This window comes from Morus notabilis, unplaced genomic scaffold (genome assembly GCF_000414095.1).
Source record: "Morus notabilis unplaced genomic scaffold, ASM41409v2 Scaffold163, whole genome shotgun sequence".
Classification (NCBI taxonomy): Eukaryota; Viridiplantae; Streptophyta; class Magnoliopsida; order Rosales; family Moraceae; genus Morus; species Morus notabilis.
In genome coordinates this window covers 165,234-182,304 of record NW_010360026.1, presented here as the reverse complement: position 1 = coordinate 182,304, position 17,071 = coordinate 165,234, and the positions used below count along the sequence as shown (strand labels likewise).

Here is a 17,071-nt window from a genome sequence, read left to right as displayed (position 1 = left end):
AAACCTAGTTGGTAATTGGTATACTCAATTTAATGGTTTGTCTTATAATCAATGCAATACATGTGTATAAATTTATGATGAAAACAGACGAATTACCAATGGAAAATGGAGCATGTCAAAATGTTAGTGCATTTATTTTTTGGCTGAAAATAATATTCGTGCATTTGGAAGCAAAAATTATACAGACGTAATTATCTCTAGACATTTGAACGACACATGAATCCCAATGACAAACAATCACGAACATTTAATCTCTATGTTTTATTTTATCTTATTTCGTATTTTTTGGGAATTTCCTGAGCAAATGAATGAAAGCAATACAAGAAGGGCAAGTTTTACAAAATTGGGTAACAAAACTTTTACGGCTGAGGAGAGTAATATGTGCAAGGAAAATTCCATTGAGAAATGATATTTATTCACCTCATTGAAGCTTTTGAGAGAAGACATGAGTATAGGCTCACGGATTCATTTTCCATCACGAAGAAGATCACTTGGAAGCAACTCTCGTATTGTTACGTCTGTCCATTCCAACCTCCATTCCATAAGAAAAATTGTTTAGCAAGGATTCGATCTGTTTGACCTCTTTCGGAACTGATGCAGTGAGTACCTGCCATACAAAAAGATCTCAATGTTTATCATGAATTCCCAACTTTATGAATTCCTAACATAGTCCGATTCTACCTCGTATCCTGAATCAGTAATGAGGAACAGGGACTGAGTTAATGAGAAATTCTATTACAAAAACCAGTTTTATCAATATGATTGAGAATAGTTTGAATGCCAAATTGATATTAATTAAGTGAAAAGAATGTATAAGACCAAAGACTGTAATTTAAATGCAGACAAGAGGTAAAAGTCAACAAGATCTGAGCTTAGAGCTGTGATTTAATGATGGATGAACGCTAGGATTACTGATTTCCCATCGGTTGCAACTCTGACCACGATTTTCTATACGATTGCTGTAGCAAAGTTCATCTAGTCAACCTAAAATTCTACATAATCATCTTCCGACAGATTTATGCTTGTAATTCCTTAAACTAAACCAACATATTCCTATGTGTTTTAGTTTACAAATCTGACGTTAACATCAATTTTTTTTTAATACATATATAATAGTTTGACAGTTTACCCGAGAAACTCTAGAAAAAAATAATAGTAATGATAACGCCTAGAGTTAAAACATGTTAAAGAACATATATACGTACGTGAAACAATTATAATTTATTTTCAGCCTAATGTAACATCACTTCACCGTTCTAAATCTAGAGTAAGATATACCTCCGAAATGACATGTGACAAGAAGTTTGTGGACAAGTGGGTTAAGACTTTTTAAGTGACTTTAGAACCCAGGTTCTGGGACTCTGTTTTGACAGATTTAATGGCCTGGTTCCCACCAGTATCTAACTAACTAAAGTAGGTTGAAACCTAGTTGGTAATTGGTATACTCAATTTAATGGTTTGTCTTATAATAAATGCAGTACATGTGTATAAATTTATGATGAAAACAGACGAATTACCAAAGGAAAATGGAGCATGTCAAAATGTTAGTGCATTTATTTTTTGGCTGAAAATAATATTCGTGCATTTGGAAGCAAAAATTATATAGACGTAATTATCTCTAGACATTTGAACAACACATGAATCCCAATGACAAACAATCACCAACATTTAATCTCTATGTTTTATTTTATCTTATTTCGTATTTTTTGGGAATTTCCTGAGCAAATGAATGAAAGCAATACAAGAAGGGCAAGTTTTACAAAATTGGGTAACAAAACTTTTACGGCTGAGGAGAGTAATATGTGCAAGGAAAATTCCATTGAGAAATGATATTTATTCACCTCATTGAAGCTTTTGAGAGAAGACATGAGTCTAGGCTTACGGATTCATTTTCCATGACGAAGAAGATCACTTGGAAGCAACTCTCGTATTGTTACGTCTGTCCATTCCAACCTCCATTCCATAAGAAAAATTGTTTAGCAAGGATTCGATCTGTTTGACCTCTTTTGGAACTGATGCAGTGAGTACCTGCCATACAAAAAGATCTCAATGTTTATCATGAATTCCCAACTTTATGAATTCCTAACATAGTCCGATTCTACCTCGTATCCTGAATCAGTAATGAGGACCTCATCTTCAATTCTTATCCCAATGCCCTGATACCTGCATGACATATCCTTGAGTGTATTAGCTACTGCGGTTCATCAGACATCAAAAACTAAGTTTAGTAATGTCCTCACACACATTGGGCGCACACACTTCGGTCTACCCCCAAGGCATCAAAAGATAATCCAATTTAACGTTGAGGACTAGTTTGTTGAGAGATAATTGGAAAATTGAAATTAACTAGATTAGCATCAACAATGATATGAGGGGGCCAACTATTGCAACAATATCAGGAATATTTGAGAATGACTAAAAGTAGTCTCCCTTTCCTAATGAGTACAAGTGCTTAGTCAGAGCCGAGTCTAATTGCTCCCCTTTTCTGAGTATGAGGATGATAGTACATTTTACCATACACCAAGAACCAACTGCATCTCCAAGTAAACGAAGGACAATTATTTGGTGTAGATAAGTAGAAAGTACCTCTCTGGACCATCAAAAGAAGATGGGATATAGATTCCCGGTTCAATCGTTATCACCTGCCCAAGACCAAGAAGATTTGTAAAAGTAGAACACAGCTTGCAGCACCTATACATGTTCGATGTTGATGTTGCAGTGTTACAGTTGGCATATGGCCAGAATGTTGAAGCGGTATGGATAAGGCTCTTGATTTATAAGAGAATGAAAACAGAAAGGAACTATATATATGTGAAAATGGTGTTTGATGTGGGAGACAACTTACAACACCTGGCTTCAAAGGACGGTTATAACTGACTGTTGAACAATCATGGACATCCATTCCTAGATAATGACCTGAACAACAAGAGAAGAAAATAATCGCAAAACCAATTTGGTTGTTCTTATGACAATGGTATATTCTCATGCCGAACAATCATAATAAAAGAAAAATTGAACTCATGCAAAGGGATATGCAAAAAAAACCTATAGAAGTTGGATTCAGCTGATGATAAGAATGGCTTGCTTCACTTTTCAAGATTCCAATCTCATTGAGTCCTTTGCGCAGCATTGCAACCTGTGCAAGCACATGAAATTTAAAGTTAATCAATTACTTCAGAATTAAGAGGAGATGAAATTTCACTCTCTTGATTCTAAAAAATGAGAAAATTCAGGGAACCCAAAAAAAAAAAAAAATCCATTCTCCAAGTACCGAATAGTTGTGTATTTGTTGAATACTAGCACCAGGTTTGCAGAGCTTCAAAGATTCCTTGTTCGTTTGCAGAATCAGCTCATAAAGGTCCTCCTGAAATATAGACATGACATATCTCAAGTATGAGACCAGGTTGTTGAAAACGTGTTATTTCCTACTGTTTAGGAAATTCTATTTTCGGAAATATATGTAATCTCTGTATGGTAGATTAGTTGCTGATTTGTAGCTAGCTGTAAATTAGGAATTAGTTTCTTTTTCTTTCTCTAACTGATTGTAACCTAATTGTATATAAAAGAGGCTTATTACCTCTGATTATAATGTGAGACTGACGGCTAGGTATTCTTAATTGACCTACCGATTTCCACATGGTATCAGAGCCAAACATCTGATCACCGGAAAAATCAAACAGCCACCATGTCTGGCACATCCAGCGTAGGTGATAAGTCGCTCGATTCTGGATTGGCGAAATCATCTTCAAAACCTGCTCTCCTGTCAAATACTCATGACAATCTTTCTTCTCACCTAATTACCACTCACAAACTCAATGGAGAAAATTTTCTCCAATGGTCCCAATCGGTCATGTTATTCATCCGGGGTCGTGGAAAGACTGGGTTTCTAACGGGAGTGACACAGAAATCAAAAGAAGGTCTCGAATCCATTGAGACCTGGGAATCTGAGAATGCCTTGATCATGTCATGGCTAATCAATTCGATGGAGCCAGCGATCAGCAAGACTTATATGTTCCTGGCCACTGCTCAAGAAATCTGGGAAGCTGCAACGAAGACTTTTTCTGATCTGGAAAATTCTGCCCAGGTCTATGAAATTACCACACGCATCCGCAACACGAAACAAGGCAATCTGAGTGTGTTGCAATACTATAATATGCTCAGAACCTTATGGCAGGAGCTAGATTTATTTTACGACTATGAATGGCACTGTCCACAAGACAATGCCATATTCAAAAAGATGATCGAGAAGGACCGTGTTTTCGCATTCTTGGCTGGCTTGAACAACAAACTTGATGAGGTTCGTGGTAGAATTCTTGGACGTGAAGTCTTGCCATCCACTCGTGAAGTATTCTCTGAGGTCCGCAGGGAGGAAAGCAGAAGGAGTGTTATGCTGGGAAAAGAGACCCAAGAGGTTCCTGTCACTGAGTCAAAGTCATCCGCTCTTGCAGTCAGAAGCAACAGGTTCTCCACCTTTTCTGATGGTGGGATTGACACTCGAAATAAAAAGGGAAATAGACCCTGGTACGACCATTGTAAAAAATCTCGACACACCCGTGAAACTTGTTGGAAACTGCACAGAAAACCCCCTCATCTGAAAAACGGACAACCAGACCAACGGACTAGCAGAGCTCTTCAAACGGCCTCTGAGGAATCAATACCAGAAAGTGCTCCTGTTGCCCTTAATAAGGAACAACTCGAAAACCTTATGAAACTCCTGAATTCTACTTCCCTTCCATCTGCCTCGATTGCCCAGAAAGGTAATTTTCCTCAGTCCTTCAGTGTGCTAACTGAGGACAGAACCCCATGGGTTATAGATTCTGGTGCCTCAGATTATATGATAGGTTGTTCCTCACTCTTCTCCTCTTATTCTCCTTGTGCTGGTAACCTGAAAGTAAAAATTGCTAATGGTTCATTAGCCACAGTAGCAGGAAAAGGTTCAATCATTTTGTCCAAAAATCTGGTCCTAGAGTCTGTACTTCATGTGCCTTCCATTTCATGCAACCTTTTATCCATTAGCAAACTCACCCAGGATCACAATTGTGTTGCTAAGTTTAGCTCTTCTTCATGTCAATTTCAGGAACTGGCTTCGGGGAAGATGATTGGCAATGCTAAAGAGTGTGGAGGACTTTATTACCTAGACAAGGAAGACTCAAGTAGACAAAATCCAGACTGCAAATCTTTTTATGTTTCTTTATGTGAGAATAATGTTATGTTGTGGCACTATAGACTCGGCCACCCCAGCTTTCTGTATCTGAAAAATTTGTTTCCATCTCTTTTCAATAATAAAGACCCCACTTCCTTTCAATGTGAAATTTGTCAACTCTCCAAACATCACCGTGTATCATTTCCATCTCAAACATACAAACATTCAGCACCATTCTCAGTAATACACAGTGACATATGGGGTCTCTCACGAGTTAAACATTTTTCAGGTGCTAGATGGTTTATTACTTTCATCGACGATCATACTAGGCTATGTTGGGTATATCTCTTAACAACAAAATCTGAAACAGAACAAGTTTTTAAGAATTTTCACTCAATGGTCAAAACTCAATTTCAAACCCAAATTCAAATCCTCAGGACAGACAATGGGAGTGAGTATTTTAAAATTGTTCTTGGAAAATTTCATCAAAGTGAGGGAATTGTTCATCAAAGTAGTTGTGTAGATACCCCTCAACAAAATGGGGTGGCTGAACGGAAAAGTAAGCACCTACTTGAAGTTGCTAGGTCCTTAATGTTCACCACTAATGTGCCAAAAACCTTATGGGGAGAAGCTATCCTCACCGCTTCATTTCTCATCAATAGAATGCCCACTCGAGTTTTAGGGTACAAGACTCCTCTAGAAATGTTTCAAAGTGTATCCAACAAATCGTCTGATTTTAGATTTACCACTTAGGATATTTGGGTGCACCTCATTCGTTCATATCCATTCCCATAGCAGGGGTAAATTTGATCCAAGGGCCATCAAATGTGTTTTCGTGGGCTACTCACCAACAAAAAAGGGGTATAAGTGCTTTGATCCAAAGACTAGAAAAATGTTTGTTAGTATAGATGTTTCCTTCTTTGAGAATCAACCCTACTTTACCAAAAATTCTTTTCAGGGGGGGAGTGTGAAAACATAAGAGATTTCTTGGGATAATTTTTGGGATACTCTTCCTATCTCTGTGAGCCCTCTCACCTCAGTGCCCAAAAGTCCCCAACCTGTTTCCATTCCTCCACTAGATCACTCTATTTCATTTCCTCAGGAACTACCCACTGCACCCGAGTCCACTTCCAAGTCCACTCCACTCACGAAAAAAACTGGGAAAGAGTTCCAAATTCCTGAATTAATTGTCTATGAGAGACGGAAAAGAAAGGGAAATGAAGGAATTCACACACCAAGGCAGAACCAGTCATTGGATCCACCAGTTCTTGATACTTCAAGTCTGAACCCTCCTGCAGATCATGTCCCCTCCGAAAGTCCAGGTAATTCTACACCAGCTTAGGACTTAGATATTCCTATTGCCCTAAGAAAAGGAAAAAGAACATGTACTTCTCATCCCATTTCAGACTACATGTGCTTTAGTAATTTGTCTCCATCCTATCGAGCTTTTGCCACTAATCTGTCCAGTGTAGTGATTCCTAAGTCAGTTCAAGAGGCATTGAGTGTTCCAGAATGGAGAGCAGCTGTTATGGAGGAGATCAAAGCACTAGAGAAAAATGGAACTTGGGAGTGTTAGCAATACCGAAGGGCAAGAAAACAGTTGGGTGCAAATGGGTGTTTACGGTGAAGTATAATTTGGATGGTTCTATTGAAAGATATAAGGCTTGCTTGGTCGCAAAAGGATTCACACAAGCCTACGGAATAGACTATCAAGAAACCTTTGCCCTAGTAGCAAAACTCAACACTATTCGAGTCTTTCTCTCTGTTGCTGCAAACTTAGACTGGAAAATTTCCCAACTCGACATAAAAAATGCATTCCTAAATGGGGGGGACTTGGCAAAAGAAGTTTTTATGGATGTTCCTCCAGGTTTTGAAGACGTTTATGGTATGGATAATGTGTGCAGACTGAAAAAATCCCTCTATGGATTAAAACAGTATCCAAGAGCCTGGTTTGATTGGTTTTAAAAAACGGTGAAGAGATATGGATACACCCAAGCTCACACTGATCATACTTTGTTTTCAGGAAATCTCAAGATGGAAAAATTTCAGTTCTAATTGTGTACGTGATAGAGCCTAAGTACAGGAAGGAAGAAAAATCTAGAATAAAGTTTTATTGATAGCGAAAAGGGGAATACAAGATAGTACTGGTCTTTCGAGAGGACCAGCTCTCTCCCAAGTCCACTCAGAAAATGCCAAGATACCTCCCCTCGCACATGCCCCACCCACTAAATAGCTAACAACTTGCCTAACTGCATTCTTTTTCATGCACAATTAACTAATTCAATTAATCCTGCCAGCACACACTGCTCTCCCACCTCTTTATGACCTCAGCACAAGGCCACCTCAGCTAAGACACGTGCTTAGCACACCTGGCATATGTAAAACGAATCGGTGGCTTATCATTACTCCCCACCCATAGAGACACCTTGTCCTCAAGGTAAAATTTTGGAAATTGCTCCTGAATCAGTTCGTAAGGCTCCCAAGTTGACTCAAAAGAGGGCAGACCCTGCCACTGGATCAACACCTCCAAATGATGGCCAGGACCCCCTTTTCCTGCACGAAGGCCCAGAACAGCCTCAGACGTCACACATAACTCCAAGTCAAAGTTAAGCTGAGGTGGGAAGGTCGGAGTGGCCTCCTTACTCCCGATGGCCTGCTTGAGCTGCGAAACGTGGAAGACAGGGTGGATAGCCGCCCCTGAAGGCAAGGTCAGCCTATACACCACTGGTCCTATTCGAGCTTCAACAGGAAAAGGTCCAAAGAAATGCGGGCTCAGCTTTTCGAAGGGCCGAGACGCCACTGTGCGCTGCCTATAGGGCCGCAATTTCACGTATACCAAGTTCCCCACATCGAACTAGACATCTCTCCGGTGGGAGTCAGCCACCCGTTTCATGCGACTCTGGGCCTTCAAGAGATGGTTTCGTAGCTCGTCTAACATGATGTCCCGCTCCTTCAACGACTGGTCAACATCCGAGCAGATAGTGGTCCCCTGATCGTAACGGAGCAGCGAGGGAGGGGGTCGGCCATATACTGCCTGAAAGGGAGTGGTGGCTGTGTGAAACGCCGTATTGTACCAATACTCTGCCCAGGAGAGCCATTTTGCCCACTGCCGAGGACAGCCACCCGCCAAGCAGCGCAGGTAGGTTTCCAAGCATCTATTCACCACTTCCGTTTGGCCATGGTCTGCGGGTGGTATGCGGTACTGTGCTTCAGATTGGTGCCCTGAAGTTTAAAAAGTTCCGACCAAAAACGGATCATGAACACCTTATCCCGGTCTGACACTATCGAGTGTGGAACTCCGTGCAAGCGAACCACGTCTTTGACAAAAGCAGCCGCGACCCTGGAGCTGAGTACGGGTGTTTGAGGCCGATGAAATGAGCGTATTTGGTTAGACGATCCACCACAACCAAAACTGTATCGACACCCTCCGACCGAGGCAACCCTTCCACAAAATCCATAGAAAGGTCCTCCCATATTTGTGAAGGAATCGGAAGGGGTTGGAGTAAGCCGCCCGGGGACAACGTGGAACTTTTCTGTTGCTGACACACAGTGCAGTGGCTAACGTAGCGAGCGATGTCGCCCTTCATGCCCTCCCAATAAAAGTGCGCCGCCAACCGCTTCCAAGTCTTCAAAAAACCTAAGTGTCCCCCCAAATTGCCATCGTGATATTCTTTCAGCAGGGCCCCCACAAGTGAAGACAGCTTAGGAATGACCAAACGTTGCTTGTATATGAGCCGCCCCTGGACAAGGGAGTATCCTGGTTTCGAAGTTGGATCCCGAAGCGAGGTCTCCACTATTCCCCGGAGCTCGTCATCCTGTGCCATGTGTTGTTCTAGGTCATCAAACTCCACTACCCGAGGCACTGTTAGCGCCAGGAGGGCCGCCCCTGAAACCACCCGTGACAAGGCATCAGCTGCCCTGTTTTCCAGCCCCGGCTTGTATTGAATCTCGAAGTCGAATCCCATCAACTTGGTCAGCCAGCGTTGGTGCTCCGGACTAACCTTTCGCTCCTCTAACAGAAACTTCAAACTCCATTGATCGGTGCGTACAACAAAGTGGCAGCCAAGCAAGTAATGCCTCCATTTTTGCAGCGCCCAAACCACAGCCATGAGCTCCCTCTCATAGACAGATTTCGTCCGTGTGCGCTCAGGCAACACCCGGTTGAAGTAAGCAATTGGGCATTGTCGTTGCATCAACACCGCCCCAACCCCATGTCCCGACGCGTCCGTTTCCACCACAAAGGGGGCCGAGAAATCCGGAAGAGCCAATACCGGAACCGTTACCATAGCGTCCTTCAATGCTTGGAAGGCGGCCTCCGCCTTGTCGGACCATTGAAAATTGTCTTTTTTTAATTGATCAGTTAAGGGCCAAGCCAGCCGACCATACCCTTCCACAAAACATCTGTAGTACCCGGTAAGCCCCAAGAAACCCCGTAGCTCTTTGAGAGAGCGAGGTCGTGGCCAGTTCGTCATAGTTGCCACTTTAGCCTCATCGGCTGCCACCCCATCTCGGGACACAATGTGACCGAGATACTCCAATTTTTCCTGGCCGAACACACATTTCTTCCGGTTAGCGAATAGGCGGTGAGAGGACAGAATTTGCAGCACTTGCCGGAGGTGCTCACAGTGGTCCTCAAAGCTCCGGCTGTACACCAAATGTCGTCAAAGAAAACCAAGACGAATTTGCTGAGGATATCCCGGAAAAGGTCGTTCATGAGCACCTGAAATGTAGCCGGTGCATTAGTGAGCCCAAAGGGCATCACCAGGAATTCGTAGTGACCCGTGTGCGTGCGGAATGCTGTCTTGTGCACGTCCTCTAATTTCACCCGGATTTGATGATAACCGGACTTAAGATCCAGCTTGGAGAACACCTTGGCCCCATGCAATTCATCGATCACGGGTATTGGAAACTTGTCGGCGATCGTAGCCTTATTCAAGGAACGATAATCCACACAGAACCTCCAGCTATTGTCTTTTTTACGTACCAGAAGAACTGGGCTCGAAAAGGGACTCACACTCGGTTGGATGATTCCTGCCGTGAGCATGTCTCGCACCAGCCTCTCAATCTCCTCCTTCTGCAACTGTGGATAATGGAATGGCCGGACATTAACGGGCTCCGAACCGGACTTGAGCACGATGGCATGATCCCTAGACCGAGTTAGGGGCAAGCCGTCCTCCCAAGCAAACACCTATGAAAATTGATCCAAAACAAGTTGAACTGCCGTGGGAATAGACTCTTCTGCCTTCGGCGTGACCGCTGCAAGATGGCTCAACTCGACCAAGTATCCATCCCCATCGTCCTTGAGAGTCGAGATCATGGTTTTCAAAGACACCCGTGAAGTACACAAGGTCGGATCCCCCTTCAAAGTCACGCCCGTTCCGCCAACCCGGAAATGCATGGTTAAGGCCTTCCAATCGACATGCATACCACACGAAGCCAACCATTTCATCCCAAGGATAACGTCTGCGCTCCCCAATTCCAAAGGCAAGAAGTCTTCAACGATCTCGACACAAGGCAACGTCAGGACCACCCCCTTACACACACCAGCGCCCTTGACAGTGATCCTTGTGCCCATCAACACCCCGTACCCAGCGGTATCCGAGCACGACAGCCCAAGTTTCTCTACTACTACCGTGGAAATGAAGTTGTTGGATGCGCCACAGTCAATCAACACCACGACCTCCTGCTTGGCAATAGACCCTTTTACCTTCATCATACGCGGGTCGGCAAGACTCACCACGGAATTGATGGACAATTCCACAACCTCCGTGACGGCCTGCTCGGTAAGGCCCCTGCTCGGTAAGGCCCTCCGCATCGTCCTCCCGAGGTGGTGGCTCAACAGCATCGAAATCATCGTCCACCATCAAGACATGTAACTCGCGATTCTTGCAACAATGCCCCACAAAAAATTTCTCGTCACAACGGAAACACAGCCTTTTCGCGCGGCGCTGTAAGAGCTCGGCGTCAGACATTTGACGGACGGCTGGCGGTTTCGAAGGAGCGGAGTGATTTGCCGACGGCGCCTGGAATTTTTGGAATGAAGGGAGCTGGGTAAGACTATGAGAATTCGAAGGAATGGAAAACCTGACGTGTTTAGAGGGATCGGGCCCTCCGCTCGCTCCACTGGGCTGTTGGGCTTGAGGTGCGCCCTGAGGCCCAATTCCCGATGGGCCCTGGCGGTGGGCCATCAACATGTTATTGCGCTCCTCCACTAGCTGAGCTCGGGTCATCAGTCGGTCGAGGGACTCCGGGTGATACATGCGTACCTCCGCCCGAATCTCTGGCCGTAATCTGTTGATGAACGTGCTCTCCAGCACGTGAGTAGGGACGTCGACCACCTGAGCCGCCAATGCCTCGAAGAGTCGGCGATAGTCTCACACGGTTCCCTTCTGTTGAATAGCCAGGAATTTGTCAAGAGCTGACCCTTCTTGGGAAGATCAGAATCGATCGAGGAGTTTGCGTTTGAGCTCCAACCAAGAACGAACAGGGTTCCTGCCATCCTCCCATTGGAACCAAGCCAGAGCTTCCCCTTCGAAACAAATCGCAGCAGCACTCAACCTCCTCTGTCAAACGATTCACCGAGAAGTAACGTTCCACCCGAAAAAGCCAACCCTCGGGATTGTCACCCTCGAACAACGACATCTCCAACCGGCGCACTCCCAGATCGCCGCGAATCAGAGACTCCCGAAACTCGTCCGCCTTCCCAAGCTCAAGATCTGGAATATCCGAGGACATCACCGACTTCCCTTTGTCTCCCGAAGCACCTCCCGGTCGGGCCACCCCATTGGACTCCTCCAAGGACGACAGATTACCAGCGACACGCGGGGACTCCAAACGCTGAAGAGCCTTATCCACCCGATCGAGGATGGAAAGCTTATCCATAACCATGGCAAGATGTTGCTCCATTGGGCCTAGATGCTGCATATCGGAACAAAGGGATCCAACCTGTTCCTCCATCGCGGTAATGCGGGGTTCCAGTTGCTTAGCCATGAAAAGAAAGATCGGGTGCTCTGATACCAAATTGATAGAGCCCAAGTACAGGAAGGAAGAAAAATATGGAATAAAGTTTTATTGATAGCGAAAAGGGGAATACAAGATAGTACTGGTCTTTCGAGAGGACCAGCTCTCTCCCAAGTCCACTCTAAAAATGCCAAGATACCCCCCCTCACACATGCCCCACCCACTAAATAGGTAACAACTTGCCTAACTGCATTCTTTTTCATGCACAATTAACTAATTCAATTAATCATGCCAGCACACACTGCTCTCCCACCTCTTTATGACCTCAGCACAAGGCCACCTCAGCTAAGACACGTGCTTAGCACGTCTGGCATATGTAAAACGAATCGGTGGCTTATCAGTACGTTGATGATATCCTTCTTACTGGAGATGACACAACCGAAGGAGAAAGAGTGAAGCAGGTTCTAGCCAAAGAGTTTGAAATCAAGGACCTTGGACCCATGAGGTACTTTCTCGGTATGGAAGTCGCAAGATCAAAGAAAGGAATTTATGTTTCACAAAGAAAATATACTGTTGATTTGCTCAGAGAGACGGGTTTTCTGGGGAGTAAAACCAACAGATACACCTATTGAAGAGAACCACAAGTTGGGATATAAGAAAGGAGAGGTGCCTGTCGATAAAAGGAGATACCCGAGGTTGGTTGGGCGTCTAATCTATCTATCCCATACACGGCCTGATATTGCCTATGCTGTAAGTGTGGTCAGCCAAATTATGCACGAGCCATATGAAGAACATCTTGGAGCAGTTCATCGCATTCTGAGATATCTCAAAGGAACCCCAGGAAAGGGGTTGTTTTTCAAAAAGAATGATTCAAGGAAGATCGAGGCATTTACTGATGCAGATTGGGCTGGATCAGCCAATGATAAAAGGTCTACCACTGGGTACTGCACATTTATATGGGGCAATCTAGTGACCTGGAAAAGCAAAAAACAACCAGTGGTTGCAAGGAGTAGTGCTGAAGCCGAACTTCGAGCTCTTGCACAAGGAATATGTGAACTTCTATGGTTAAAAAGAACCATGAATGAGCTATCACTTCAAAGTGAGAATCCCATGTTGTTGTATTGTGACAACAAGTCAGCAATCAATATTGCTCACAATCCAATCCACCATGACCATACTAGCATGTGGAAGTGGATAGACATTTTATCATAGAGAAGGTCGAAGAAGGGCTCGTATGTATCCACGGGTTAGGTTCGAGGAACATTTATCCAAGTTGGACATGATTGATATTCATGCTCCAACTTGAGGGGGAGTGTTGAAAAACGTGTTATTTCCTACTGTTTAGGAAATTCTATTTTCGGAAATATATGTAATCTCGGTATGGTAGATTAGTTGCTGATTTGTAGCTAGCTGTAAATTAAGAGTTAGTTTCCTTTTCTTTCTCTAACTGATTGTAACCTAATTGTATATAAAAGGGGCTTATTACCTCTGATTATAATGTGAGATTGGCGGCTAGGTATTCTTAATTGACCTACCGATTTCCACAGGTTATCTGGGAGTATTCGCATAAATAGTAGCGTAACATAAACTAAAAGCTTTAAAAAACTCGAAGACTTCGGATGTCCATACTTGAGGAGAAGAAAAGCTACCACAGGGTGGCCATGTTCGAGTAAGATCACTAACATAACCGTGCAACTCACATCCAATATCCATCAAAACAAGATCCCCATCTTTAATCTGCACAAGTGTAATATAAGTGTTGAACCACGAACTATCTGCGTAATCAAAGAAGATTATATTTGCTTATGGTGCCGTGAACGGGTGAAGAATAGAGAGCATGTTGTTTGAACCCACTTTCTGATCATTTCGAGAATAATGTACAACACTTCCATTGGACCCACCACCAACTACTGGGTTAAACCTGGCAATGGAAAAGAATAGAACTAATGAAAAAAAAAATGTGGTTTTCAAGATCCAATAATAAAATAATTACTTACGCCATTCTCTGAGCACCTCTAATTTTGCATTCGTATTCAACTTTTGCTGATAGAATAGCCTCATAAGGATACGTCTTTGAGTGAAGCATTGTCTGCAAAAGCGCCTATCCAATCCCAGCGTACATGATAACACCAATCAGTGAAGTGTAGTAGCACTCCAGAATAAACTTTGAGAGCATATTTCAACTTGTAGATACCTGGCAACCAATTGCGGCGGATTCTCTCATTAACTTAAGTTCTGCAGGAGACTTAATCAATCGCAACTCGTGAGTAATATCTGAAACATCTTTAACCTTGCCATGGTAAGCTGCTTTTTGGAAGGGCTCCAAATCCATATATGCCGGTATGGATGTACGGACATTGTGGAACAATGTGGACGAGCTCTTCATCATATCTGGCAGAATCTGCAGTCGGTTATAGGAAGGGAAATAAACGTTAAGATATGAGAAGGGCATGATAGAAGCTGTATTAACGTTCCCAACAGTCAAATCAAGGTATTTGCAATTTTCAAAAGGTTAGCAACTGTTAGAACATTTGAGGGTGTATAATTGTTTTACTTAGTACAACATTATAGCCTAGCTTTATTTTCCTCTGATAAGTTAGTTATTCTCTCCAATTGTCATTTGTACTGTTATATTGCTGATTCTTCACACGTGTATAGGTTAGTGCTGGCCCTCATTGTATACAAACTATTTTTTTCAGTAAAGATACTTAGTGGACTGAGCATTTCTTCCTCCACCGTTTGCCTCTTCTTCTCTCTGAAAAAAACTCTCTGAAAAACCTTCTAAAATCTGATTTGGTATCAGCATCAAGACCCAGAGGTCCCTAGGATCCTAATGGAGAAACCAAATTCTTCTACAGCAAACACCCAGATTCAAACTCCTATGAACCCAAACACTCACTCCCAACCTCAAGCACAAACCCTCAATAATGCCCCTGCTCAGTTCATTCAACCACCATTACCCAATTTCAATCAGAACCTAACCATGAAACTTGACCGAGATAATTATCTCCTCTGGAAGAACCAATTGCTCAATATAATCATTGCAAATGGATTGGAAGAATACATCGATGGGTCTCTCCCATGTCCTCCTAAATTTCCTGATCTACAGCGACAACAGCTGAACCCCAAATATACCTTCTGGCAGCGCACAAATCGGTTGATTATGAGTTGGCTCTACTCATCTCTTACTGAGAATCGAGTAGCTCAAATAGTGAGCTGCAACACCGCCTTTGAGATTTGGAGTAGTCTTGTTGAATATTCAGAAGTCAAAGTTAGGGATTTTATTTTAGGAAAGTATTTAGGAATAAAAGGAGAGATCGGTTGTGATCTTCTCCTATGATTCTGTTTCTTGTTTTTTAAGAAAGAATTAAGCTAGTTAGTTATTTCCTTTATTAGATATTGTTTGTATATATATGTAGTTGTAGTCCCGAGTTTTATTCAATAAGAAATTCAGAATTTCTTCATGGTATCAGAGCCGTTTCTCTGAACCCTAATCCCTTCAGGCCGCCTCTCTTTGGCCATCATTCCTTCCGGCCATCTAATCCCTTCAGGTCGCCTCTCTCCGGCCATCATTCCTTCCGGCCATCCCTTCTCTGTTCTCAGGCCTGTTCTCCCGGCTTTTGTCTTTTATATTTCCAGCAACCTTATTCGTTCTTCTCCCTCATCTTCTTCTTCGCAATATTTGGAGCATGACAAAATACGGAATGGCCTCATCACAAACATCCAGCATCACGGCACTAGAATCAGAGGAAATTCAGAAATTCCAAACCTTGGTGGCAGTGATTCTCATCCTATTCTCATTACTGGACACAAATTAAATGGCCATAATTATTTGCAGTGGTCACAATCTGTTTTGCTGTTCATTTGTGGTAAGGGAAAGGATGAGTATCTCACGAGAGCAGCAGCCATGCCAGAGACTACAAATCCGGGTTTTAGAAAGTGGAAGATTGAAAATAGTATGATCATGTCATGGCTTATCAACTCCATGAACAATGACATAGGCGAAAATTTCTTGCTGTTTGAGACTGCAAAAGAAATATGGGATGCAGCCAAAGAGACCTACTCCAGCTCTGAAAATACTTCAGAGCTGTTTCAGGTTGAATCAGTGCTTCATGACTTCCGCCAAGGAGAGCAGTCTGTTACTCAGTATTACAACACACTCACATGGTATTGGCAACAACTTGACTTATTCGAGATTCACTCATGGAAATGTCAGGAAGATGCAGCCACGTACAAACAGATTGTGGAACAAAAACGGCTGTTTAAATTTTTCTTAGGACTTAATAGGGAGTTGGATGATGTTCGAGGTCGAATCATGGGCACTAAACAACTGCCCAGTCTCAGGGAGGCTTTCTCAGAGGTTAGGCGTGAAGAAAGTAGAAAGAAAGTGATGATGGGATCTAAGAAACAACCTGCCTCAACGTTGGATGCATCTGCCCTTGTTGTCTGACCATCTAACAGTAATGGTGGAGATCGTCAGAAACGGGAAAGGCCTTGGTGTGATTACTGTAAGAAACTAGGCCATTACAAGGAGACTTGCTGGAAGCTTCATGGCAAACCAGCTGATTGGAAACCAAAGCCACGGTTTGATAGAGACAGCAAAGCATATGTGGCTTCCAACTCTGATAGTGCTCCTGTTCCCGAGCCTAGCCCATTCAGCAAAGATCAGATGGATTTGCTGCAGAAACTGTTTAGTCAAGTTGGCAGTGGTAGCATTTCCGGGACTGGTTTGATTGCTCAAAAGGATTCACATACAGCCTTCATTGCTAACAGAGGAGGAATGAGGCCATGGATAGTCGACACTAGTGCTTTTGATCACATGACAGGAGATGCTACTCTTCTCCAAAATTACAAGCCAAGTAGTGGCTACCCGTCCGTTCGTATTGCTGATGGTTCAAATTCAAAAATTGTTGGGACAGGTTCCATCCAACTTACTAAAGAGTTGTATCTCGACTCTGTCCTCCATGT

General features: G+C 43.2%; 1 protein-coding gene across 1 annotated transcript in view; it reads right to left on the bottom strand.

The window, feature by feature from the left end:
* Positions 1 to 1,864: 1,864 nt before the first annotated feature.
* LOC21389068 (intermediate cleaving peptidase 55, mitochondrial) overlaps positions 1,865 to 17,071 on the bottom strand; it is a 65,114-nt gene continuing 49,907 nt past the window's right edge. Inside the window, exons 5-14 of the mRNA XM_024164006.1 lie at positions 14,298 to 14,504; positions 14,101 to 14,204; positions 13,958 to 14,024; positions 13,733 to 13,840; positions 3,272 to 3,364; positions 3,046 to 3,136; positions 2,846 to 2,916; positions 2,587 to 2,642; positions 2,103 to 2,163; positions 1,865 to 2,028 (exon numbers count right to left, since the gene is read on the bottom strand). Of these exons, the coding sequence (XP_024019774.1) occupies positions 1,909 to 2,028; positions 2,103 to 2,163; positions 2,587 to 2,642; positions 2,846 to 2,916; positions 3,046 to 3,136; positions 3,272 to 3,364; positions 13,733 to 13,840; positions 13,958 to 14,024; positions 14,101 to 14,204; positions 14,298 to 14,504 (978 nt within the window). The 3' untranslated portion in view covers positions 1,865 to 1,908. The remainder of the gene's footprint in view (positions 2,029 to 2,102; positions 2,164 to 2,586; positions 2,643 to 2,845; positions 2,917 to 3,045; positions 3,137 to 3,271; positions 3,365 to 13,732; positions 13,841 to 13,957; positions 14,025 to 14,100; positions 14,205 to 14,297; positions 14,505 to 17,071) is intronic.